Source organism: Schistocerca cancellata, chromosome 7, assembly GCF_023864275.1.
Source record: "Schistocerca cancellata isolate TAMUIC-IGC-003103 chromosome 7, iqSchCanc2.1, whole genome shotgun sequence".
In the NCBI taxonomy this organism is placed as follows: Eukaryota; Metazoa; Arthropoda; class Insecta; order Orthoptera; family Acrididae; genus Schistocerca; species Schistocerca cancellata.
In genome coordinates, this window is record NC_064632.1 from 306889527 (window position 1) to 306917486 (window position 27960).

Here is a 27960-nt window from a genome sequence, read left to right on the forward strand (position 1 = left end):
CCCCCTGTTGTTTTGCATGGCACTATCACAGCACAGGCCTACATTTATGTTTTAGGCACCTTCTTGCTTGCCACTGTCGAAGAGCAGTTCAGGGATGGTGACTGCATTTTTCAACATGATTGACCTCCTGTTCATAATGCACAGCCTGTGGTGGAGGAATTACATGACAATAACATCCCTGTAATGGACTGGCCTGCACAGAGTCCTGTCCTGAATCCTATAGAACATCTTTGGGATGTTTTGGAATGCCAACTTTGTGTCAGGCCTTACCGACTGACATTGATACCTCTCCTCAGTGCAGCATTCCATGAAGAAGGGACTGCTATTCCCCAAGAAACCTTCCAGCACCTGATAGAACATACACCTGTGAGAGTGAAAGCTATCATCAAGCTAAGGGTGTGCCAATACCATACTAAATTCCAGCATTAGTGATGGACGGCACAACGAACTTGTAAGTCATTTTCATCTACGTGTCCAGATGATTTTGATCACATTGTGTACATGGGTGTACAGTTTGAGGCAGTGACTGAGAAGCATAAAGTTTTCTTTGCTTCTTGTACCATGTGCGATCAAAATGGTTTCCACCAAATAATTCTGGTTTGGTGCATAAACAAATAATAATCTCATAAATAGATAGAGATGGGAGAGTTAATATTTGAAGTTTTCTAAATAATGGGCACCATGGTTCTTATGATTTAGGATGGACATATTGTGAATGATTTTTTTTTGTCCACACTATGTTAGCCAAGTTTCTCCAAAAAACAACACCACATATAATAATAAATTAAAAGTAACTTGTATATGCTACTTTTCAAGTTTCCATGTCAGTCACAGTTGATAATACTTCCACTGGATAAAATAGCTGATAATTTTGTTTGCTAGGTACTTGATGTGTGCCTGCCAGCTTAATTTTTAATCCTAATAACTTGATTAATTTGATTTCTTTTATATTCTGGTTTCTGTGATTAACCTTAATCTTCTCACATTTTGACTGATAAAAGATTCAGGAATTTTTTCTGCATTCTGATTTTCAACTAACATGAAACTATTGTCTGCAAACAGAACTGATGGGGAGCTGATATTTAATAGAATATCATTAACGTAGAGCAAAAATGGCCTGGGCCTTGTATGGAGCCTTTTGGAACACCTGAGATATTAGTTGCCAGTCAGAATAATAAATTGCACCATTTAAAATAATGTTAACTCATTGCTTTCTGTTTGATAAATAGGATTTAAGCCATTGTAGGGCAATGCTCCTAATGCAGTGCTTGTCAAGTTTGTATGAGAATGTAAAAAAAAGTACTGAAAAGCAATGTCTCCAAATTTATCACACGAGAACTCTAAAAGCTTTTTAAGTAAAACAAATGTTATTAACAGTTTTCATATTTATTCTTCATATCTAAATACTTATTTCCCAACACAGGCACCATGGCTATGAACACATATCTCCCAAGGAGAAGCTAGTATGTTGAGACTGTTGCTGTAGAATGTTTTATTTGTTGACAGAGCCATAATCTCTCTTCTGCTTGCACCATTTCATCACTTTTAAAGTGAATTCATCAAAGGTGTTTTTTAAGTTCTGGAAACAGATGAAAATTTAATAGGGCCAAGTCAGGACTGTATGGAGGAAAATGACAGTAAATCAGCTAGTAATAGCAAAGATTCTGTTCAATAATCACAAGAGGAAGAGGTATACTTGGAAAAGGCTGGGAGATATGGGAAGATTTTGATTTGATTACATCATGGTCAGACAGAAATTCTGAAATCATCGTCATGTCATGTGACTAGGGCCTCCCATTGGAGAGACCATTCTATGGGTGCAGGTCTTTCGATGTGATGACACTTCAACAACTTGCGCATTGATGGGGATGAAATGATGATGATTAGGACAACACAACATCCAGTCCCTGAGTGGAGAAAATCTCTGACACAGCCAGGAATCGAACCCAGGTCCTTAGGATTGACATTCTGTCGTGCTGACCACTCAGCTACCAGGAGCAGACATTCTGAAATCAGATACTGGATCGCAAAGCTTACCCAGGAGCAGATACAGGTTCAGAACACAATGTAGTAGTGATGAAGTGTAGGCTGAAGTTTAAGAGACTAGTCAGGAAAAATCAATATGTAAGCATGTGGGAAGCAGAAGTGCTAAGGAATGAAGACATACACTTGATGGTCACTAAGGCTATAGATATTGCAATAAAGACTATCACAGTAGGCAGTACAGTTGGAGAGGAATTGACATCTCTAAAAAGGTCTATCACAGAAGTTGGAAAAAAAGTATTGGGAACAAAAAGGGTAACTGTGAAGACACTATGGGTAACAGAAGAAATACTTCAGTTGATTGATGAAAGAAGGAAGTACAAAAATGCTCAGAGAGATTCAGGAATACAGAAATAAAAGTCACTGAGGAATGAAATAAATGGAAAGTACAGCGAAACTAAGATGAAATGGCTACATGAAAAATGTGAAGACATTTAAATAGAAATGGTTCTTGGAAGGTCTGTCTCAGCATATAGGAAAGTCAAAACAACCTTTTGTGAAATTAAAATCAAGGATTATAATATTTAAGAGTGCAATGGGAATTCCACTGTTAAATGCAGAGGAGAGTGTGGATAAGTCAAAAGAGTATACTGAGGGTCTCTATGAGGGGAAGGCTTGTCTGATGCGCTAGAAGAAAAAACAGGAGTTTATTTAGAAGAGATAGGGTATTCAGTATTAGAAGCAGAATTTAAAATACCTAGCTTCAGAAAACTTAAGGTCAAATAAGGCAGAAGGGATAGATAACATTCAATCAGAATTTATAAATTCATTGGGGGAAGTGGCAACAAAATGACTAGGGATATACCATTTGACATTTTGAAAAATATCATCCACACAATTCCAAAGACTGCAAGAACTCACAAGTCCAAGGATTATTGCACAATCATCTTAATAGCTTATGCATCCAAGCTGCCGACAAGAATAATATGCAGAAGATTGGAAAAGAAAATTCAAGATGTGTAATCACAATGAGTTTGGATTTAGGAAAGGTAAAGGCACCTGAGAGGCAATTCTAGTGTTGTGATTGATAATGAAAGCAAAATTAAAGAAAACTCAGGACATGTGCATAGGATCTGTCAGCCTGGAAAAAGCATTCAACAATGTTGAATGGTATAAGATGTTTGAAATTCAGATGAAAATAGGGTTAAGCTATAGGGAGAGCCAGATAATATTCAACATTTACAAGAGCCAAAAGGAAGGGGATGATCAAGAATGAAGTGCTTGGTTTAAAAAGGATGCAAGACTGGGATGTAATCTTTTGTGCCTACATTGCATCAAACAAGCAATGATGAAAATAAAAGAAAGGTTCAGGAGTGGAATTAAAATTCAAGTTGAAAGGATATGAATGAAACAGTAGAGTTCCATAGCACATGTTGATAGTCATTTGTTCATTTGTTTTGAAAGCTTGTGCCACAAATTGGCATTAGTCAGCCACTCAAGCAGCAGCAGCTGGCTGAGACACAGGTAGCAATAAGGAAGTAACTGATTGCGTGTCATTTTCTTTGAGTTTGTAACCAGGAATAAATTTTATAGTTTCATCTGTTTGCTTTGGTAGTTAAATTTCTTGAATATCCACATGTTAATTTAATATTTAGTAGACACAGTTGTCAAAAACGCATTTGTGTCAGAAAGCAAACTGATTTTGTGACTTATTACAAGTTCCTAATAAGGAGCAAATTATTTAGTCTCACCTGAATGCTTTGGTAGTTTAGTTTTTGAATCTCTGTATGTTAATCTAATTTATTAGAAACAGTTCTTACGTTTTCATCAGTGTCTACAGTAAAGTTCACTAGCAAGTGTTGATAGCCCTTTGTTTGTCTGTGTATTGTAGTCTTCCATGTTCTAAAGTATGGGTAGGGACTGTGAGTGCTATGTGCAGATGCAAACCAAGTTGGTGACACTTTGTTCTCAGCTACAGGCTGTGATGGCTTTGGTTACACAGCTTGAAGCTGCAGTGGATGGACATCACTCTTGTAGGTCAGGCATGGGCATCCAACTGAATCCAGCACATTTGAGTCTGCCAAACAGTCCACACCGGTGGCCAGCCCAGTTATTGTTCACACTGTGGTTGACTCCTCACTTGTGGTTGACTGGGAGGTCACCTCAGGTGTAGCAGGTGGTGAAAGACATCCCACAAGGTAGAACATAAGGCCTCACTTGTTAGTCTGCCAAACAGGTTCCAGGTGGTGTCTGTGGCTTATGCTGTCCCTCAGCCTCACACAATTGCTTTTCTTGTTTCAGAGGAAACTTCTGAGCCTGCAAGCTCTAGGCAATCACAGAGGGTGGGATTATTGGTAGTTGGGACATGGCTGGCAAGGATAGGAAGAAACTCAGTGTGCAATCCATGTGCGTATCAGATGGAGTCATTTTAGACAGGAAATGGGTCCTTCCAGAGGCCATGAAGAGCACAGCTTCCAGTCAGCTGCAGGTGGTGGCTCATGTTTGTACCAATGGATTGTGTTGCTTTGGATCAGAGAGAGTCTCTCTAGTATCAAGCTGCAATCAAAAATTGTAAAGATTACCCAACTTCTTTGTGAGATGAAAGTACAGCTCACCATTTTCAGCATAGTTGGCAGGGCTGATTGTGGACCTCTGGTTCAAGTGGAGACAGAGCCAAGTGGAGGGTCTGAATCAGAGGCTCAGACTGTTCTATGACAGTGTATGCTGCAGATTCCTTGACGTGGTTGGGTTTCGGGTTCCACTAAATAGGTCAGGAGTCCACTACATGCAGGAGGTGGCTACACAGGTAGCAGAGGCTATGTAGCATGGACTGGGCAGTTTTTTAAGTTAGAGGGTCTTGGGGAAAAACAAAAATGGCTTCAGTCTCAAAGGGTGCAGGTCAAACACTGGAAGAAGGTAGATCCAGGAACCATTGGTATAACACTTGTAAACTGTCATAGCTGTGTTGGGAAGTACCAGAGCTCCAAAAACTAATGGAAAGCACTGACGCTCACATGCACTGAAAGGTGGTTAAAGCAGGAGTGCAGCTGAAATTTTTGCAAAGGACCTAACAGAGTTGAGAAACAATAGGCTAAGCACAGTTGGTGACGGCATGCTTTTTGCTGTTGGAAGTAGTTTACCTTGCAGCGAATTTGAAGCAGATAGGCAGAATCACCTGTGAATGCAACCATATCATAAACCAATGGTGCTGCAATCACTGCAAAGCTTTTTATGTCAGTATGACAACCAACCAGCTGTCCACCAGAATGACTGGCCACTATCAAATTCTGGTTGAGAATGAAGTTGACCACCAGGTGGCATAACATGCAGCTGGGCACAACATCCTCTATTTCAATGCCTGCCCCAAAAACTGGGCCATCTGGATCCTTCCACCAACTTTTCTAAACCATGCAGGTGGGAGTTATCCTTGTAACACAACCTTTGCTCTCATAACTTTCCTGGCTCCAATCTCTGTTAACTCAATGTTTCCATCCAACAGTTTTCCCTACCTCCATCCTATCTCCTGCCATCAATTCACATCTCTACATCACCTTCATCATGCACTACCTCACTTCCAGTTCTGACACCAGTGCATGACATGCCTAGACTGTGCACCTGCCACCTCTCACTGCCATATTACTAGCCAGCAAACCAGCTTCCTCTGTGCTAGCTGCTAGCCCCACCCACAATCCTAGTCCACCTGCCAAACAGCAATCCTGGCACAATGTGTCCAGCTGATGCCATGTAGGGGCAGAGGTGTGTGCACATGCCTGTGTGTGTGTGTGCGTGTGTGTGTGTGTGTGTGTGTGTGTGTGTGTGTGTGTGTTTCCTAATTATAGATGTAGTTTTAGTTAGAGTGTAGTATAGCTCCACATTATTTGAAGTTATGTTTACAGTTTAATTAACATTTTTAATACAGGCATAGAAGTTTTATGAAAATGGTAAATAACAATTTCTGATAACTAATATTGAGTTATATTACCTCTAAGGCTTCAAAGTAAAGTTCATTGAACCATTACATGCCGTACATAAACATCTAAACAACTGAAAAGCAGACTCACTTTAATATCTGGGGATTCACAAACATGAGTATATCTTGTACAAGCTTGAGGCAAGCACCAAAAATAAATGTTGGTCCAAATGCCTTGAAAATAGCTGGTAGGATAGTAGAAGCCTGGTGTTTCCTTTTATATTGTGTTCCCACAAAGTCAACATTAGCAGAATTCTTGTCAAATGATGCTTTTGGAGCATGGGCACTGAAAAAAATTAAAAAAAGAAAAATCTTTTTATACACAACAAACAACAATGCACACATGCATACCCACACACAAACTCAAAAGCTGTTTCACTTCCTCAGCTGCATAAGATAAGAAATGAGTACTTTTAGAAGGTAAAGTCTGATTTCAGAATATTCATTTGCTACAAAAATTTAGAACACAAAGGTCTTCTTGTTTTTACATATCCCTGTACAGTAATAATAGCCTAATCATAGTAGCATAGCTGGTACTAGACAAAGATATTACACATGAAATTAGCCATTTTTACATGAAAGAATTTGTGAATGATGTGAAAACAGAAATATATTCAGGTGTGTCATGGCTACCAGAGGTAGCATGTACCATCTCTCCACCTGCCAAAAGACCAGCTCAGCACTTATACTGCACATCCATAAATAGTATTTCTGTAATCAGATTAGAGTATTGTTAATTTCCAGTGAACTTCACATCTTACTGTCAAACTGCATTCCAAGAATAGTGTGAGACTCGAAGAAGGCTACTGAAACAACCAATGCAAAGCCCTGTGAAGGTAAATGTAATGCTGGATAGTAAATCAAATGGGCAGGTGGTCTTTACTGTATTTTCATAGTAAGCTTCTTGCATTCAGGATAGTGGAAGTGTTTAATATGTCAGAGAATCATTAAATTGTAACAATGATTCATGTAATATTGGAAAAACCTAGATGGAATATAAAAATGATATGAGGAAATGGTCATTCATTACATAGAAGATATGCTCAGCAGCTGACAGACACACAAACAAGATTTTGAGAAATATGCCACAGCTTTTGAAACACTGAAAAGCTACTGCAGGAAGTGCAGTACTGTTAGGTGTGTATATGGAATAATATACACCAGTACTGAGTACACAGTTCCATACTTCTTTTGCAGAGTAGATAATACACCATTACACTGAAATCAGAGTGAGCTGATATCAGAGTCAAAGATGTTACTGTTGCCTGCTCCTCAGAGCAGCAATATCGATATTTATAGTGAGAGATGATAAATAGTCCATATGTTGCCACATTACCATTCTTATAACCCTGTTCATGTGTTTATCACCTGCCCACCACCATGGAAAATAGTTGTCATTCCTCACAGTGAGTAAAGTGGTGCCACAGATAAAAGATAGGAATTTTATCCTGGATGATCAGGCTGCAGCTTTCCACCCAGCCATCCTGACTTACATTGCAATGATGTTTCAGTGTAATCTATTTTAGATTCTGCTTTTTGCTTTAGAGAAGATCAAAATTTTCCTTGCTTTTGCCACAACACAGGGTTCTACACACACGTTAATGTACCACTAACACCAACAGTACCACTGCCACCACCACCACCACCACCACCACCACCAACACCAACACCACCAACAACAAGAACAAAGTCAACAAGTATTTTGTAACAAACATATTACCATACCAATAAAGTGAAAAATTGGCAAATGCTATAATAAGCTGAAAATTAAGAGATGGTTGTATGTCTACATCTACATCCACAATCTGCAAGTCACTGTGAAATGCATAGCACAATGTACATCTACATCTACATATATACTCCGATAGCCACCAAGCAGTGTGTGGCGGAGGGCACAATTTGTGCCAAAGTCATATTTCCCTCCCTCTGTTCCACTCGCGGATTGCACGAAGGAAAAACGACTGTCTGAACGCCTCAGTACAAGCTCTTATTTCCCTTATCTTTGAACGATGATCATTATATGATTTGAAAGTTGGTGGTAATAATATATGCTCTACATCCTCAGTAAAGATTGGATTTCGGAATTTAGTGAGCAGCCCCTTTTGTTTAGCGTATCGTCTATCTGCAAGTGTGTCCCACTTCAAACTTTCTATGAGATTTGTAATGCTTTCGCAATGGCTAAATGTACCAGTCACGAATCTTGCCACTCTTCTGTGGACCTTCTCAATTTCTTGAAGGACTGCACCGCTTCAGGATTCTACCAATAAATCACAATCTAGAGTTCGCCTTACCTTTTACTTGTGTAATCTGATCGTTCCATTTGAGATCATTTTGAATAGTCACACCCAGATACTTGACTGATGTTACCACTTCCAAAGACGGATCATTTATTTTGTACTCAAACATTAATGGGGATTTTTGCCTTGTTATACACAGTAGGTTACACTTACTAATAAAGAGAGATAACTGCCAGTCATTACACCATGCATTTATTTTCTGCAAATCCTCATTCATTCACAACTTTCATGTGATACTACTTTCCTGTAGACTGCAGCATCATTGGCAAACAGTCTAAGGCTGCTGTCAATACCAACAACCAGATCATTTATGTGAATCGTAAAAAGCAAAGGACGTATTATGCTGCCCTGGGGCACACCTGAAGTTACTCTTGTTTCTGTTGAAGTTACCCCATTCAGGACGACATATTGTTTCCTGTCTGTTAGGAAACTTTCTATCCAACCGCATATGTCATTGGATAGACCATAAGCGCACACTTTTTGTAGCAAGTGACAGTACAGAACTGAGTCGAACGCCTTTCGAAAGTTGAGAAATACGGCATCAACCTGGGAGCCAGTATCTAGAGCCTGTTGTATATCATGCACAAAGAGGGCCAGTTGTGTCTCGCATGACTGCTGTTGCCTAAAACCCTGCTGGTTTCTGCAGATGAGCTTCTCAGAGTCTAGAAAGGTCATTACGTCTGAACAAAAAATATGTTCCATGATTCTACAACAAATCGATGTCAGTGAAATAGGCCGGTAATTATGTGCATCCTGGGCCTTCTTCTAGTCCCATGGAACTTTCCACCATTCCAATGATCTCTGATAGATGATGGATAAGAATGGTGCCCTATTTGTAGCATAGTCAACATAAAATCTTACACGGATACCTTCTGGGCCAGATGCCTTTCTGGCGTATAAGGACCTTAACTGTTTTACAGTCCCAGATGCACTAAACACTATGTCAGCCATCCTTTCATTTGTTCAATAATTGAAAGGGGGAATAGTGCTGCAGTCCTCTATCGTAAATGTTTTTGAAAGCTAGGTTTAGAATTTCGGGCTTCTGTTTATCAACATCAGTTACATTACCCATACTGTCAGCAAGAGAAGGTATTGAATTATTTCTAGCATTCATAGATTTTACGTATGACCAAAATTTTTTGGGGTTATTTTTAGAATCTGCCGATAAAATATTGCTTTCAAATTAGTAAAAAGAGTCTCTCATTGTTCTTCTGACAGCGGCTTTCATTTCGAATAATTTCTGTTTGTCAGCGGGGCAGTGACTATGTTTAAAATGACTGTGCAAAATTCTCTGCTTTCTCAGCAACTTCCTAATATGTTTGTTGTACCGAGGTGGCTCCTTTCCCTCCCCACTTGAGCATCCCTTGGTACCAGTTATTAAGGTTTCTTCCCATTCCATTCACATTTGGTCTGTGAGAAAGGATGATCATTTAAATGCCCCTGAGTGTGGTGTAGTTAATCTAATCTTGTCCTCAAGAACCCTATGTGAACAATAAGAATGTAGTTGTAGTATATTCCTAGAGTCATTATTTAAAGACAGTTCTTGAAATTTTGTAAGCAGGTTTTGTCAGGGTAGTTTACAACTATCTTAAACAGTATACCAGAATAGTTTGTTGAGCATCTCTGAGACACTATCCTGTGGACCAAACAAACCTGTGACCATTCATGCTGCTCTTCTCTGTATACATTCAATATCCCATATTGCATATGGATACCACACAATTGAGCAACATTCCAAAATGAGACAAATGAGTAATTTGTAAGCATTTTCCCAGTATTCTATTAATAAACTGAGTCTACCACCTGCTTTATCCATGACTGAGGCTATGTGATCATTCCATTTCATATCCCTACATAGTTTTACCCCAGGTATCTGTATAGGTTGGCCAGTTACAACTGTGACTCACTGATATTAGAGTCATAGGATATTAGGTTTTTTTCATTTTATGATGCACCCAATTTTACATTCTTAACATTTAAAGCATGTTTCCAAACTCTGCACTCCTTGGAAATCTTATCAAGATGTAATTGAATATGCAGATTCTTTCAGACAGTACTTCATTATGGATAACTGCTTCATCTTCAAAAAGTCTGACATCAACTGTGGCTGACTGTAACACTCTGGAAGAATTTTTAAATTAAAATGAGTATATTTTCATTGCAGTTTGCTGCTGATATTTTTTTATGTAAGTGGCACATGTTGACAACAAGATGCTGTTTATAGGATTCCACAGTATTCATTCCATGAGCTCTTGTCATTTAAGTGGGCTTATACACAAACTAATTGGCAAAATTGATGCTCACTAATATTCACCACTATAACAGAGTTACACTTATAGCTTGGTGTATCAATGTACATCATTTTGTCATCAGGTTTGTAAATAACTTTCTCAAATCAAGCAACATTCTCCTAAGCTTTTGGATGTGATATCTTATGCACAGAAAATAAATCTGGTGAAAAAATGGTTACTTGAAACCTGTCAAGAATTGACCTGTTCCAAAAATAAAACATTATGTATTAAAATGAAAGTGAAGTAACATACTTAGTTGTCTTTTGCAGAGTCTTTTCCCAGTGCTTATCAAAATGAGACAGAACTTCACTAGCAGTGTCTTCTGGATTCATATCCCATAAATCTTTCATTTCCAGTGGCTTCCTGAAACCCTTCCAAGCGAAACTATCAAACCACGTATACAGAATTCTTGAGAGGAATGATGCACTTCCCTCAGGACACGGTTTCTGTTAGAATGAGATATATGCAAAAATAAATTAGTAATAATGTTTTAGCAGCTGACATAAAATACACAACTGAATATCAGTAACAATTTACTTATAGACAATTACTCATAGACAATTTACAAAGCTAGGAATGTAAATTTTCGGTTCTGTTTTATGTGTATCTATCGGCTGTACTGAGCTGAGGTAAGTACTGGCCAGCCCCTCTATCTCTTTGTTAGTATTTGTTTAACAAATTAATAGACAGTTCATCTGTAAATCAGGATATAAATGTAGAAAATCAAAAATTAAGAAAAGAATGCACTTAGACACAAGGTTTTTCATAACATGAGTGGGCATGCAATGCACTTTGTACACATGTAAGGAATAGCTGTGTTTAGGTTACCAATGTGAACATGTATGAGGTAAATCACAGTTTAATATTGGTTTAATTAAACAATCTTAAAATAAATTTACATTGTATGAGCTACCCCACTGTTCAATTACATAATAATAAAATAAACATTCATTATAGCACTCTTTTGCCACACACAAATGTTACCCCATAATAATGACCCACTAAAAGCATTAAACAGCATAGCTGCATCACATCCAAGCTAACCACTTCTTCAATGGCTCATTGTTTCATAGACTACTGCCTCATTGTTGTATTCTGCTGCTAGCTTGAAATCTGTGTCATTTTCTTACACAGGTAGAAAAATTTTTCTCACCTAGCTTTGTGTTTATTTTCTGCTGCTCACTTGGGCATAGTGACAACAGAACTTGTCACTGTGTTAGCTGAAGCTATCATGAAGGAATAAGTATGGGCTCCCAATAGTAAAATGACATTGGAGAGGTACAAGACAGTTTTATTTGTGGTGACCGCACTTTACACTTAGGCCCATTGAGCATTAAGCACGTTAAATATAGGGGTTGGACAAAAATGTGGAAACACCAAGAGAAATCCATGCTTGAACATACAAAATGCAGATGCTAGCCATGCCTGTACATTGTGCTTTTGAATTTAACCATGAAGAGCACCTATGCAATGTTCTCAATACATTGCAAGTGTCATCATGTTTGGAACAATGTTCTGTGCAGTTGTGAGTGCACTGTGCAATGTTCTCAATACATTGCAAGTGTCAATCATGTTTGGAACAATATTCTGTGTAGTTGTGAGTGCATGAGTTCTATAATTGAAAAATGCCAAACAATCATAGACCTATATCAATAGTTCCCATTATATCAAAAGTAATAGAAAACTGCATACATAACCAAATTTACAATTATTTTGAAAGTAATAAATTATTGAATAAGAACCAGTTTGTCTTTCGATCTGAATATTGAGAACCAAAGCAGTTGAATACCTCCTTAGTAATATATATGAAGGATATGAAAACAAGAAACTCGCTTGTGCTACACTGTTAGATTTAACAAAAGCCTTCGACTCAGTCACACATGAAATAATGATAAAAAAAACTAGAACAGTATGGTATTGTAGATAAACCATTAAAATTTTTTCAATCATACTTAAGCAATAGGATCCAATTAGTAAAAATAAACTGTCAAAAGTCAACACCCATTAAAGTAAAGAGAGGAATTCCACAAGGCTCACTGCTTGGCCCTTTCCTGTTCATTGTTTACATCAGTGACTTTTCAAATGATATGCCATGCAACAATGTACTGTATGTTGATGATATGACACTAATAACAGATGGAAAAAATCTGCAAGTTGTCATAGAATACAACAAAGTACTAACTGAAATGAGCAGCAACTGGTGCAGAGTCAACCTTTAATCAATAAAAAAAAATTGAAAACTGAAGAAATTTACTTCACCCTGAAACCAACTGAACAGAATACAAAAACTGTCAAGTTACTAGGTTTACATGTAGATCAAAAACTTACGTGGGATGGACACACAAATTATCTATTTGGCAAACTTGCTCGAACTCTCTTTTCATTACACAAGCTGAGACACGTTATCAGTAAAAATCTGCTAATCTCCACATACTTTGCTTTTTTCCATTCACAATTGCAATATGGGGTACTGCTTTGGGGTAACTCAGTGGGTTCAAGTACCATCTTCAAGTGGCAGAAGAAAGCAGTTAGGTGCATTTTAGGACTAGCACCAAGACATTGTTGCAAAAATCATTTTAAAGAACTAAAGATAATGACACTACCTAGTATATAAATTTATAATTGTTTAATATATGCTAAAGAGAACATAAAGAACTTAAATTTAAGATCTGTAGTGCATGTTCATAATACTCGAAATCATATTAACATAGACCTACTGTACTCAAGGCTGACATTAGCACAAAAGAGCCATAAACACCTTAGCTTGAAATTTTATAACAAACTCTCAAAGGCTGTAAGCGAACTAACGATGAATAACTTTAACCAAACAATAGAACCTGGCTCAAATGTATGCCATATTATTCACTTGATGAGTTTTTAAACAGTAACACAAAAGGGATATGCTACACAAAACAAAAAACTGCCGTATTAAGTATACCTATATGTTTGTGACAGTAATGTACCAACAAAGACTTTTTACATGGACACATAAGATATACCATAAATATATATTGATACTATTGTACAGTCCTGGAAATGGAAAAAAGAACACATTGACACCGGTGTGTCAGACCCACCATACTTGCTCCGGACACTGCGAGAGGGCTGTACAAGCAATGATCACACGCACGGCACAGCGGACACGCCAGGAACTGCGGTGTTGGCCGTCGAATGGCGCTAGCTGCGCAGCATTTGTGCACCGCCGCCGTCAGTGTCAGCCAGTTTGCCGTGGCATATGGAGCTCCATCGCAGTCTTTAACACTGGTAGCATGCCGCGACAGCGTGGATGTGAACCGTATGTGCAGTTGACGGACTTTGAGCGAGGGCGTATAGTGGGCATGCGGGAGGCCGGGTGGACGTACCGCCGAATTGCTCAACACGTGGGGCATGAGGTCTCCACAGTACATCGATGTTGCCGCCAGTGGTCGGCGGAAGGTGCACGTGCCCGTTGACCTGGGACCGGACCGCAGCGACGCACGGATGCATGCCAAGACTGTAGGATCCTACACAGTGCTGTAGGGGACCGCACCGCCACTTCCCAGCAAATTAGGGATACTGTTGCTCCTGGGGTATCGGCGAGGACCATTCGCAACCGTCTCCATGAAGCTGGGCTATGGTCCCGCACACCGTTAGGCCGTCTTCCGCTCACGCCCCAACATCGTGCAGCCCGCCTCCAGTGGTGTCGCGACAGGCGTGAATGGAGGGACGAATGGAGACGTGTCGTCTTCAGCGATGAGAGTCGCTTCTGCCTTGGTGCCAATGATGGTCGTATGCGTGTTTGGCGCCGTGCAGGTGAGCGCCACAATCAGGACTGCATACGACCGAGGCACACAGGGCCAACACCCGGCATCATGGTGTGGGGAGCGATCTCCTACACTGGCCGTACACCACTGGTGATCGTCGAGGGGACACTGAATAGTGCACGGTACATCCAAACCGTCATCGAACCCATCGTTCTACCATTCCTAGACTGGCAAGGGAACTTGCTGTTCTAACAGGACAATGCACGTCCGCATGTATCCCGTGCCACCCAACGTGCTCTAGAAGGTGTAAGTCAACTACCCTGGCCAGCAAGATCTCCGCATCTGTCCCCAATTGAGCATGTTTGGGACTGGATGAAGCGTCGTCTCACGCGGTCTGCACGTCCAGCACGAACACTTGTCCAACTGAGGCGCCAGGTGGAAATGGCATGGCAAGCCATTCCACAGGACTACATCCAGCATGTCTACGATCGTCTCCATGGGAGAATAGCAGCCTGCATTGCTGCGAAAGGTGGATATACACTGTACTAGTGCCGACATTGTGCATGCTCTGTTGCCTGTGTCTATGTGCCTGTGGTTCTGTCAGTGTGATCATGTGATGTACCTGACCCCAGGAATGTGTCAATAAAGTTTCCCCTTCCTGGGACAATGAATTCAAGGTGTTCTTATTTCAATTTCCAGGAGTGTATGTTTAACTGTTATGATGTATTATTATTATTATTATTATTACTACTATTGTGAATGAATAATTGTTGTATTGTTCCATAAAAACACGGGAGAACTGCCGGATATCAGTAACTTCCTGCCACGATATTTCGGCGCAGAGTCTTCTGGCCATCTTCAGGTGAATGCCACTGTAGTAGTACTGGCGAGTACGTGCTGAGCTCCGCTATTTAAAGCCTTCTGAGGTGACATTGCGCATGTGCTGCTTAGCGTGCGCGTTCATAACGGCTCTGTGCGCTGCGCCTCGCGCCCTCCACTGCGAAAGCCTGGCGTATCGGTGTCAGGTCGATTTCCATCTTTATGCAGATAACTACGTCAACTACGAAGTTTCTCTATAACAGGATTCCAAGCAGAGTTCAGCTGATAACCGCTATCTCGATTGATGAGAGTCTTGTTGTCAGACAATCTTATTTCCACAGATTCATTGATAATCGAGCTCCAAAAGTTTGATGTATGGGCCAAAATTTTTGTGTCGTTGTAATTCATGGAATGGTCTGTGGAAATACAATGTTCGGCGATTGCGGACTTGGTGGGTTGGAGAAGGCGAGTATGCCATTGGTGTTCCACAATGCGTTCCTGCACAGTTCGTGTTGTTTGCCCTATATATGATTTGCTGCATTCACACGGAATTTTGTAAACACCTAGTTTACGCAGGCCCAGGTCGTCTTTAACGGATCCCACCAGTGATGAAATTGTTGTATTATCAATATTACTTTAGCATGCGTATCTGCTTGCCCTGCACAGGCACAATTATGTACAATAATAATTATTGTAATTTTTAAAAAATGTATTGAACACACTGATGATGCCAATTGTATAGAAAACATACTGAAAGGCAAATAAAGATTCTATTCTATTCTATTCTAAAATAAGCAAATTCAAAAGTGGGCAAATTGCTGGTGCTCGTATGGTTGGTGATTCCATAGCCAAGAAAGCAGAACTGTTTGTTGTTACAAGACACACCATATTCAAGATTTATACTCCACACTGCAAATGCAGAAAAACATCTTCCATTATGTCACAATTCAGATGAAAGTGTGTGTTGAGTGATCATGACAGACAGTCACTGAAGAGGATTCTGACAAAAAATAAGGGGATGACAGCTGCAAAATGCACCACAGAACTGAGTCATGCTTGCAGACCCCATCAACACCAAAGCAATACAAAGGTTGCTCCATAAGCAGGAACTGCATAGTGAGGTGGCATTTCAAAATGACCTGTCAGTGATACAAATGTGCATGGTAAGATAACATGGTGCTGAAGCCATAAAACCAGAACTATAGATTAATGGAAGAAAGTAATTTTCTTGCATTGTTCCCAACTTCCAGCTGAGTTTACACCCCAAATTTGTAACATGGAGGGGCTTTGGCAATGATTTTGGCAGCCATATCATGGTACTTCATAGGGCCCATAGGTACTCTGCAATGTTGCATTACTGCCAAAGATCACATGACCATTTGCTGATCAGGTCCATCCCATGGTACAACATTTGTTCCCCAGTGGTTTTGTAAGCAGAAAGATGAATTATTGCATCTCCCCTGGCCGAGACCAGATCTCAGTGTTATGGAGCTTTTGTGGTATACTTTGGAGAGAAGGGAGTGTGATTGCTATTCACCTTCATCACCATTACCTGAACTTGCTTCTATTTTGCAGAAACAATGGTATACGATGCCCTTGAAAACCATTTAGGATCTACATTTATCCATTATGGGATGACTGGAAGCTGTTTCGAAACTGATGGGTTCCCTGCACAATATTAGGCATAGTAATGTGTTGTATTTTCGGTGTTTCCACATTTTTGTCCACAGTTCACTCAGTGAACACGTCACATGATATAGGAATTCAGAAGGAAGGAGAGAACTAAGTAGGCAGATCTTAAATGATGTTTCCAAGGCTGAAGCAGAGAAATGTGTGACAATCCCTTACTGGAAAATCAACAACTGCACCTCTAAATAGGCATCCTGTGCATTGTATTCAAGGGTAGGTTCCATTACTGCTGTGCCAGCAGTGGAAGAATTATTGGCAAGTGATGGAACAACACACTAAAATTCAGCAACAAGTGTCAATGGCATACAGGGCACTGAACACACCAGACAGTCAGAATTACTGGAATCTTCAGCAGTGTCCACCAGAGTAAAGGATCTATGAAGAAAGAAGACTGCCACATTCCAGGAGGATTTTGAGTACACTTCACTGCAGAGGAGAGAATATAGCAATAGATCAGAAGCCTAAACCACTGATACGTCCTCAGTCAAATTATCCTGATACCTAACGAGTGCAAATTTAAACAAGTCTAAATCTCTGGCAATTTTCTGCCAGAATGTAAGGGGACTTAAAAATAAAAAAGACCTGCTAGTTATGACTCTGAATGACACTGAATGTGAAATGCAACCTATCCTGGCAACCCGCGGAACACCAAGTCACAAGTGGAATCAATGTGCTGTGCACTGATAGCTTTAGTTTAGCATCTCATTATTCAACAACTGTTATGGGGAAAGGTGGAGTAGTAATTTATGTTAGAAATAATATAATATTTTGAGCCCTAGACTAGAGCAGTTTTTGTACAGAGCAACACGAAGCATTTGGCATTGAAGTGTCAGCAAATGGTGCGTCAGTTGTCATATTATCAATTTGCATGGAACCTGTAAGGAATATGGGAATCTTCCTTAAGCCAAGTGAAACAGTATTGTTTCTTTCTTTTTAAAAAAAGAAAATGAAAAGAAACATTCCATCATTTTACTAAGTGACTACATCATAAATTTCTTGACTGTAGATAACAAAAGCGTACACCTGGAGCAATTGATAATCTCTTATACACAATCCAGTCATATTAATCTGATCACCACCTAATTTGGATGTCAACACGCAATAACCACTCACAAATTGGAGTTAGAGGTACTATCAGAGGAGGGTATATAAAGCATTTTGGGATAATGCACAAAACACTGTAGTCATTGCCATAATGAGGAAACAGATCAATTTATCTGATGTCCAAAAGGCATGATCACTGGCTTTCCAGTTAAGTGTGGAAGCGTTTCTGAAATAAACTTTTTGTGTGCTGTTGTGGCTGAAGTATACTATGCATGGCAAAATGGTGCAATTCAAAATTGATGCTGAGGCAGCTGTCATGCTGTGAGGTTACAAGGGATACGGTAATAGTATAACTAATTTACTGGATGCGGTAATGTTTACTGTGGAAGAACAGCTGGGGTGTAGCAAGCACAAGTCGATATATTTATGGAGTCACCTTCTTGATAAAGAGAGGAGGCAGCATATAACATTGAATTACTTAGTTACATAATTGCCTATGTCTCTGTGCATAACTTGGTACATATGTTAATAATGTAAGGTGTGATTGTCTTGCTACTCAATGGATTTGCTGGGTATCTGATCACTGAAATAGGCGTACTCCATAAACATAAGAGCTCTTCAAAATAGTTCAAAACTCAAATTTAAAGCATAGTAGCAGGGATAATATTTTTGACATTAAAGAACATGTTTATATAAAAATTAAGTTGTAAGGATGTTTGAGAACCTCTGCATAATAAGTTATTGTCTTTTATTGTGAAGGCTGTTCAGTTTTCGATCTATGAAAAGCAAAATGAGTATTTTGTATGCCATACCTTTTAGGCAAAGACTTGATTAAACAAAAGAAGAGGGGTGAAACTGCCAAAAAGTGGAGTGCCCTAAAATATGTAAATAATCTGATGATTGTCTACAAAATAATATAAGGTATTTAGTTTTACGCATTTTAATATTGTAACATTGTAAATGCAAGACAGCCATGTTTAGAAATAATATATTTGACTAACGTAGTGTCACGTGACCGGGCACAGGACAGAGGATAGGGGACAAAGGTCGTGATCTTTTGATCATGGTCAGTCGGTGTAGTAAGGTCGGTGCGGCTAAGAGCCGCTGACATAGTATCACATGGCCATCAGTTTGTTTTGTGGATGTGATTTAGTAAAATAAAAACATTTTCATTCTAAACTGTTGTCAGTGTAAATCATTTGTGAATGATCATGATTTAAACAAATACTTTAATTCATTCACTGCTGTACTTAGGTTGGCTATTTACTCTATATAGGGCATGAATGCAACTGTGCAGAAATGAACCCCTTTTTGCAGACGAGTCATGATAAAATGTTGTGTACAAGCCTGAGTGAAGTTGCAGTGCACCATGAGCTATAGCTGATAGGGATGAAGTGAATGACAGCTGCAGAGATGTGTGTGGGCGAATAAAAGTGTAACTGTTGAGCAACTGACCTCCAAGAAGAACCAAGGGGCTACCAATAGTGTTCCTCAACAACCATTCAGTAAACTTTGTTGCATGTGTCTGGTTCATGCACCCATATGGACTGCTGTTCATGTGGGATGAAGGCAATAATTTGCACACCAATACTTCAACTGGATTTCCACTGAATGGCAACATGTGGCCTTTTCAGATGAATCATATTTTATGCTTCATCAGACAGATGGCTGTTGACATGTATGATGTCAAACATCTGAATGCAAACACCGTGCAACAATCGTCGGTAAGATCCAGGCTGGAGGACATTCCCTGAGTTATCTCATCATTCTGGAAGGCACAATGTATCAACACAAGTATGCATCTATCCTCAGGGACCATGTTGTTGTTGTTGTTGTGGTCTTCAGTCCTGAGACTGGTTTGATGCAGCTCTCCATGCTATTCTATCCTGTGCAAGATTCTTCATCTCCCAGTACCTACTGCAACCTACATCCTTCTGAATCTGCTTAGTGTATTCATCTCTTGGTCTCCCCCTACGATTTTTACCCTCCACGCTGCCCTCCAATACTAAATTGGTGATCCCTTGATGCCTCAGAACATGTCCTACCAACCGATCCCTTCTTCTGGTCAAGTTGTGCCACAAACTTCTCTTCTCCCCAATCCTATTCAATACTTCCTCATTAGTTATGTGGTCTACCCATCTAATCTTCAGCATTCATCTGTAGCACCACATTTCGAAAGCTTCTATTCTCTTCTTGTCCAAACTATTTACCGTCCATGTTTCACTTCCGTACATGGCTACACTCCATACAAATACTTTCAGAAACGACTTCCTGACACTTAAATCTATACTCGATGTTAGCAAATTTCTCTTCTTCAGAAACGCTTTCCTTGCCATTGCCAGTCTACATTTTATATCCTCTCTACTTCGACCATCATCAGTTATTTTGCTCCCCAAATAGCAAAACTCCTTTACTACTTTAAGTGTCTCATTTCCTAATCTAATACCCTCAACATCACTCGACTTAATTCGACTACATTCCATTATCCTTGTTTTGCTTTTGTTGATGTTCATCTTATATCCTCCCTTCAAGACACCATCCATTCCGTTCAACTGCTCTTCCAAGTCCTTTGCTGTCTCTGATAGAATTACAATGTCATTGGCGAACCTCAAAGTTTTTATTTCTTCTCCATGGATTTTAATACCTACTCCAAATTTTTCTTTTGTTTCCTTTACTGCTTGCTCAATATACAGATTGAATAACATCGGGGATAGGCTACAACCCTGTCTTACTCCCTTCCCAATCACTGCTTCCCTTTCACGTCCCTCGACTCTTATAACTGCCATCTGGTTTCTGTACAAATTGTAAATAGCCTTTCGCTCCCTGTATTTTACCCCTGCCACCTTTAGAATTTGAAAGAGAGTATTCCAGTCAACATGGTCAAAAGCTTTCTCTAAGTCTACAAATGCTAGAAACGTAGGTTTGCCTTTCCTTAATCTTTCTTCTAAGATAAGGCGTAAGGTCAGTATTGCCTCACATGTTCCAACATTTCTACGGAATCCAAACTGATCATCCCCGAGGTCAGCTTCTACTAGTTTTTCCATTCGTCTGTAAAGAATTCGTGTTAGTATTTTACAGCTGTGGCTTATTAAACTGATTGTTCAGTAATTTTCACATCTGTCAACACCTGCTTTCTTTGGGATTGGAATTATTATATTCTTCTTGAAGTCTGAGGGTATTTCGCCTGTTTCATACATCTTGCTCACCAGATGGTAGAGTATTGTCAGGACTGGCTCTCCCAAGGCCATCAGTAGTTCTAATGGAATGTTGTCTACTCCGGGGGCCTTGTTTCGACTCAGGTCTTTCAGTGCTCTGTCAAACTCTTCATGCAGTATCGTATCTCCCATTTCATCTTCATCTACATCCTCTTCCATTTCCATAATATTGTCCTCAAGTACATCACCCTTGTATAGACCCTCTATATACTCCTTCCACCTTTCTGCTTTCCCTTCTTTGCTTAGAACTGGGTTTCCATCTGAGCTCTTGATGTTCATACAAGTGGTTCTCTTATCTCCAAAGGTCTCTTTAATTTTCCTGTAGGCAGTATCTATCTTACCCCAAGTGAGATAAGCCTCTACATCCTTACATTTGTCCTCCAGCCATCCCTGCTTAGCCATTTTGCACTTCCTGTCGATCTCATTTTTGAGACGTTTGTATTCCTTTTTGCCTGCTTCATTTACGGCATTTTTATATTTTCTCCTTTCATCAATTAAATTCAATATTTCTTCTGTTACCCAAGGATTTCTACTAGCCCTCGTCTTTTTACCTACGTGATCCTCTGCTGCCTTCACTATTTCATCCCTCAAAGCTACCCATTCTTCTTCTACTGTATTTCTTTCCCCCGTTCCTGTCAATTGTTCCCTTATGCTCTCCCTGAAACTCTGTACAACCTCTGGTTTAGTTAGTTTATCCAGGTCCCATCTCCTTAAATTCCCACCTTTTTGCAGTTTCTTCAGTTTTAATCTACAGGTCATAACCAATAGATTGTGGTCAGAGTCCACATCTGCCCCTGGAAATGTCTTACAATTTAAAACCTGGTTCCTAAATCTCTGTCTTACCATTATATAATCTATCTGATACCTTTTAGTATCTCCAGGGTTCTTCCATGTATACAACCTTCTATCATGATTCTTAAACCAAGTGTTAGCTATGATTAAGTTGTGCTCTGTGCAAAATTCTACCAGGCGGCTTCCTCTTTCATTTCTTAGCCCCAATCCATATTCACCTACTATGTTTCCTTCTCTCCCTTTTCCTACACTCGAATTCCAGTCACCCATCACTATTAAATTTTCGTCTCCCTTCACTATCTGAATAATTTCTTTTATTTCATCATACATTTCTTCAATTTCTTCGTCATCTGCAGAGCTAGTTGGCATATGAAGTTGTACTACTGTAGTAGGTGTGGGCTTCGTATCTATCTTGGCCACAATAATGCGTTCACTATGCTGTTTGTAGTAGCTTACCCGCATTCCTATTTTCCTATTCATTATTAAACCCACTCCTGCATTACCCCTATTTGACTTTGTGTTTATAACCCTGTAGTCACCTGACCAGAAGTCTTGTTCCTCCTGCCACCGAACTTCACTAATTCCCACTATATCTAACTTTAGCCTATCCATTTCCCCACCTCAACTGGGTAGTTCCCACGATGGATCCTCAACTGAGAAGCCTAGCACAGCTGGCCATGGCATCAGAGTAGGGAGGGAGATTTAGATTTAATATCCCATTGATATTGAGTTCGTAAGAGGTGGAGTACACACTAAAACTAAATACCTTATATTATTTTGTAGACAATCATCAGATTATTTACATATTTTAGGGCACTCCACTTTTTGGCAGTTTCGCCCCTCTTCTTTTGTTTAATCAAGTCTTTGCCTAAAAGGTATGGCATACAAAATACTCATTTTGCTCTTCATAGATCGAAAACTGAACAGCCTTCACAATAAAAGACAATAACTTATTATGCAGAGGTTCTCAAACATCCTTACAACTTAATTTTTATATAAACATGTTCTTTAATGTCAAAAATATTATCCCTGCTACTATGCTTTAAATTTGAGTTTTGAACTATTTTGAAGAGCTCTTATGTTTATGGAGTACGCCTATTTCAGTGATCAGATACCCAGCAAATCCACTGAGTAGCAAGACAAGCACACCTTACATTATTAACATATGTACCAAGTTATGCACAGAGACATAGGCAATTATGTAACTAAGTAATTCAATGTTATATGCTGCCTCCTCTCTTTATCAAGAAGGTGACTCCATAAATATATCGACTTGTGCTTGTTACACCCCAGCTGTTCTTCCACAGTAAACATTACCACATCCAGTAAATTAGTTATACTATTACTGTATCCCTTGTAACCTCACAGCATGACAGCTGCCTCAGCATCCAGCAGCCAGTGATCATGCCTTTTGGACATCAGATAAATTGATCATTGTTGATGTGCCTATCTGGAGTTTCCATTGTTTGATAAATTCACTTAATAACTTAAGTATATTTTAGCTCCTTAGTATGCTTAAACTAATTTTTGTGGCCCATAGGGAGGATCCATCATTTGTTGCTCATGTATAGCAGACCATAAAATTAATTTTGTGTATTCCTGTATATTTCTAAGTGGAGTAATGTATGGTAGTATATATGTTGAACATCATAAGTTCAATGTACTCATGTACTAAACAAAAAATTGTAATAATTGACTCTTCCTGGATCCAGTGATCTTTTCACATATGGATCTCGGGAACTCAAAAATAAATTAATGTAAGAACAGATTACTGTTACTTAACAAAAGAGGGACTGAGCAGTAGATGGCACACAGCAAAATGCTACATGCCTGGCTTGACACCTCTTCTTTTCAGTGAGAAATGATCTCTCCTAGTAATTATTAATACTGCTAGTGATCATTCAATAGTTACTATAATTGGCAATGTGAATAGTAACTGCTACTTGTATCACATGAAGCTACTTCAGTTAAGTATGATTAACCTTCGGACTATTTTCTGCAACTGCAACTGCAACAAGTGTGCTTTCATAACAAAAAGATTCTTGCTTATGCAGAGAAACCCAATACATGAGTTTGCTGAATTTATGTGAAGTTTTTGTGTAAGAGGGTGCTGTAATCTGCATGATAATGCCACACAAACTGTTTGGCTTTTTGGCAACTTATTAACATCTCATAGCTCCTCTATCTGATCCATTATGAGTAATTGTATGTATAGAGAGAAGGATGAGCCAATTATTTCACAGAACATGAACACTAATCAAGGAACTTAACTGCAGCAGTTACCATCATGCTTTATGCTGTGAACAGTAAGATGGTACACTGTAGTCTACATGGAATTCCAGCATTTTATGAAAAATAAGAAATAAAACAATACAGTAGACAATTAGCTCATTGTTCAGCATAAAAGATTGCTACAGACAACAATCTCGCAAGTAGCAAAGTGAGCTTAACACTCAGAAGAAGGTTATACTTTGTGAAAGGCAAACTGATACTATTTCTGTTGGTACAATACCCCTAGAAAGCTACACACTAATTAAGAACAACAGATATAAACTGAATGGCTGTGGCTCTTATTTGGTTTTTACTGAAAACAAAATAAGTAATGATGGGAAATTCATCAATTGTCATTTGGAAAATGAATATGTCTTAAAACTAAAGCCAGAATTATTAATGTGGAAAAAATGGTGTACTGCCCATGGATATTAAGTGACTAATTATTTTATTTTGTTTATTATATTTCTTATGACACAATCACATGATCATTTCAAAATGTTGTAACAGGTTTCAATGAACCAGTATTGGTCAATATATAAAAGGAGGTGAGGAAGAACATTACAGAATCTACCTATAGGCTGATAAAAAATAGTAAAATTGTACCTAAAACTGCATGCTGCAAGTGGTGGCAAATTTTCTATTATGTTATCAACTTTATATCACCAGTTTCAGCATGTGTCCTTAGGTGCAATTTTATCCCTTTTAATCATTATGTAGAAGCAACCTGAGAAAGGTGTAATGCTTCTTTGTCTCCTTTTAACTATTGGCAGTTCAAATATGACTTCTATCTGGTCAAAACTGGTTATGGCATTGTGGAATGCTCATGTGACAGTGTTTTAAAAATATAAAAATAAACAAATAAAAAATAAAACACTATTAATGTAGCCTCTGTCAGTAAAAGTAGGATAAAGCAAGGGAAGTAAAAACAGCATTTCCTACTAATCGCTTTGTATAATCATATTTATTACACTTTTATATTTAGTTTCATGCCTGTCAGCATTGTATAAGTAAGATGTTATTCAGGGAGTAGCTGTAGAAACTGAGAAGCAGCAAGTACTTTCCAAAAATGAATCAGCTGTTAACTTCAGTAACATGAAGGGATTCACCAATAAAATAATTAGATGGGAAATTAACTGTTATTACACTCCAAACATGTTGCCTAACGTTTGGGTCTTAGGCAGTCCCCAAGTTTGACCAGATGTGCAGCACAACCATATATTCTTCCTGTTTGGTTATGTTACAAATGACTAAGATTCTGGTGTATGAATAACTAGTGCCATAGTTGCAAGCAGTGTAACAAATGCAGCAGAAGTCAACAAGCTGTGCTGCTTCTCTTTTAAAGTGCTTTCATTGTAGAGAAAGCCACCTCATTATCCTCTACAATGTGTCATTCAAAAAGGCTGTGATCATACCTAGGGAAAATAGTTATGCTGGTATGGCAGCAGTAGCTCAGATTGACAATTACTGAGGATATGTATACAGCTTCCATGCTAAGGATGACACTTACGATACATGGAATTACACATATTTCCCTCATGTTCATTATTTGTTTGCAAACAGAAATCTTCCTTCTCTTCTTACACTGACACTTCAAGAGCTCTCCACCCTACAGCAACTGGTACACTGAGTGCCTTCCAGTCCAATCATCTCCTAGAAGTCACTAACAGAGACGATAACAAATAGCAATCTGTTTCTAGGTGACAACAGTCTTCAGCCTCATATTCAGAAACTATTCATTCAGTAGACAGTTTATTAGGTGTAAGCGTTTCCAGCCTCAGGAAGTTTGAAAACTGTCCTTTCAACTGAGAGGAATGGGGCAGAAGTCTTATGGATATAAAACCCTATCACCATTCCTTCTCTGTACACCTACGAAATTTTTATTTTCATCTATAAAAATCAAAACTCACTTGACAATTTTCATTTCAACCACAATTACAGTACTCATCACAGAGACAGTTTCAAACTTCCCTCTCATAATTTAAAACTTTATAGTCAAACACCATTGTAGATGGGATTAAAAATTTGCAACTAAATTAAATAACACAAATCTGTTAAATATGGAGTTTGACCCACTAAAAAGACTGTTGTTTAATACACGAGAGGAAAAATGTTATTATTCATCTTTAAAGTCATGTTGAGCCTTTGAGGCACATGTAGTATGAAAAGTTGTGTTTTGCTCTAATTCAAAAATCACTCTAATGATCTGAACACCTAGTCAAGGAAATACATGTTTGTGAAAGGAAAGTAGGGGACGTGCTTTTCTGTGATATGAGTAGAAATTATCTTCCTTTGCTCCAATAAAATCTGCAGAATGTGAAGATGTCAAGCCTTCCCTCAGCTACACATGGGATTTCAGAGGCACTGATTAACAGGACCTCTACTTGGAGAGAATCAATTACGGTGAATGGATTAAAAGAAAAAGGTAAATACATCAGACATCATGTCAGGTGATAGACCTCATGAAGTGTTCTGTCTCAGCTGCAACTACAAGGAGTGAGCCAGCATCTACATAAAACCCTTAACCAACAAGAAAAACACTTTAACTGGCTCCCAGTGTACAGGATGTGGAGCACTCAAGCGAAAGGAAGAAAATAAAGAATTATAAGCTTGCAAAAGCTCCAAATTCAATGAGTGATAAATTACTAAACTCCATTAAGAAGTAAGTGAAAGGAAATATCAGAACAATTCATGAAATCTGAAGGCAAGCGATACTCACATGATTATGGTACAAGTATTACAGCAACTTCAATTAAATTAACATGTCCATTAAACATCAACATGTGAATAAAAGAATGTTTTAAATACGATGGAGTAATTACTCAGTGGGTTGGGAGGAGTAGAATTTTTCAGCAGGTTTGGAGAAGAAGATTTTAAATCCTGACATTGACAGGGACACAGTAGTAGCTGAGCAATGTGGCAGGGGTGGCACTGTACAACACAGTGCAGTTCACTTATCACTGTGTTTGAGACATTGGTTGTGCCAATTGCCACATACATTAATGGCACAATGTTTCAATGCTTCTATGGTTAAGAAAACTGTGCAGTAATAGAGGGTACATAACAGGAATATTTGCATTGTATGCCAGTCATTACAAAAAAAAATGGCAGCACAGGCTCCAGAATGGTTTAAATGTTAATTGCAACAAATGTCTGATGAAATTAATTCTGACTTTAAGAAATTATCTGACAAAGTAGATTCAACAAATAAGAAACTATCTGATACAAGGAAGCAATTAACTGACAAAGTAGATACTAATATTAAGGAAGTTTCTAAAAAAAATAGATTCTAATATTAAGGAACTATCTGACAAAGTAGAATAGAATAGAATAGAATATGTTTTATTCGCCTTTCAGTATTTTTCATAAAATTGGCTTCATCAAAGTTTACAAAGGAGTGCAGTTAAGCACAATAAACACTTACATACATAGAATTATTTAGCTTATTTAAGAATTGAAAACATTTCCTTATCTCTTATTAAAAGCTTATATTATAATGAGTATTTCCTAGGAATTCTTCAGTTGTATAGAATTCACTGCATTTTAACCAATTTTGCAAGACACTCTTGAATTTATTAAATGGCGCTGTACGAGATGAGTATGGTAACTTATTGAAAAATCTTATGCCCAAATGTTTATAGTTATTATGGACAACAGCTAGCCTCGAGAAAGGAAAATCCAACAAGCGACTATTTCTGGTATTGTGTGTGTGTACATCACATCTCATGCTCTGTTTATAGAGTCTAAAAGTAATGAACTATCTGTGAAGGTAGAAAATATGAAAGAACAACTAAAGTTAGAGATAACAGAAAGTGTCAAACAGGAAATAGAAGCTATACTAACTAA

General features: G+C 38.7%; 1 protein-coding gene across 1 annotated transcript in view; it reads right to left on the bottom strand.

Moving 5' to 3' along the window:
• The window catches only part of LOC126092472 (multidrug resistance-associated protein 1-like), a 409434-nt gene that overhangs the window by 244246 nt on the left and 137228 nt on the right, over nucleotides 1-27960 (bottom strand). Inside the window, exons 8-9 of the mRNA XM_049908086.1 lie at nucleotides 10794-10987; nucleotides 6045-6239 (exon numbers count right to left, since the gene is read on the bottom strand). Of these exons, the coding sequence (XP_049764043.1) occupies nucleotides 6045-6239; nucleotides 10794-10987 (389 nt within the window). The remainder of the gene's footprint in view (nucleotides 1-6044; nucleotides 6240-10793; nucleotides 10988-27960) is intronic.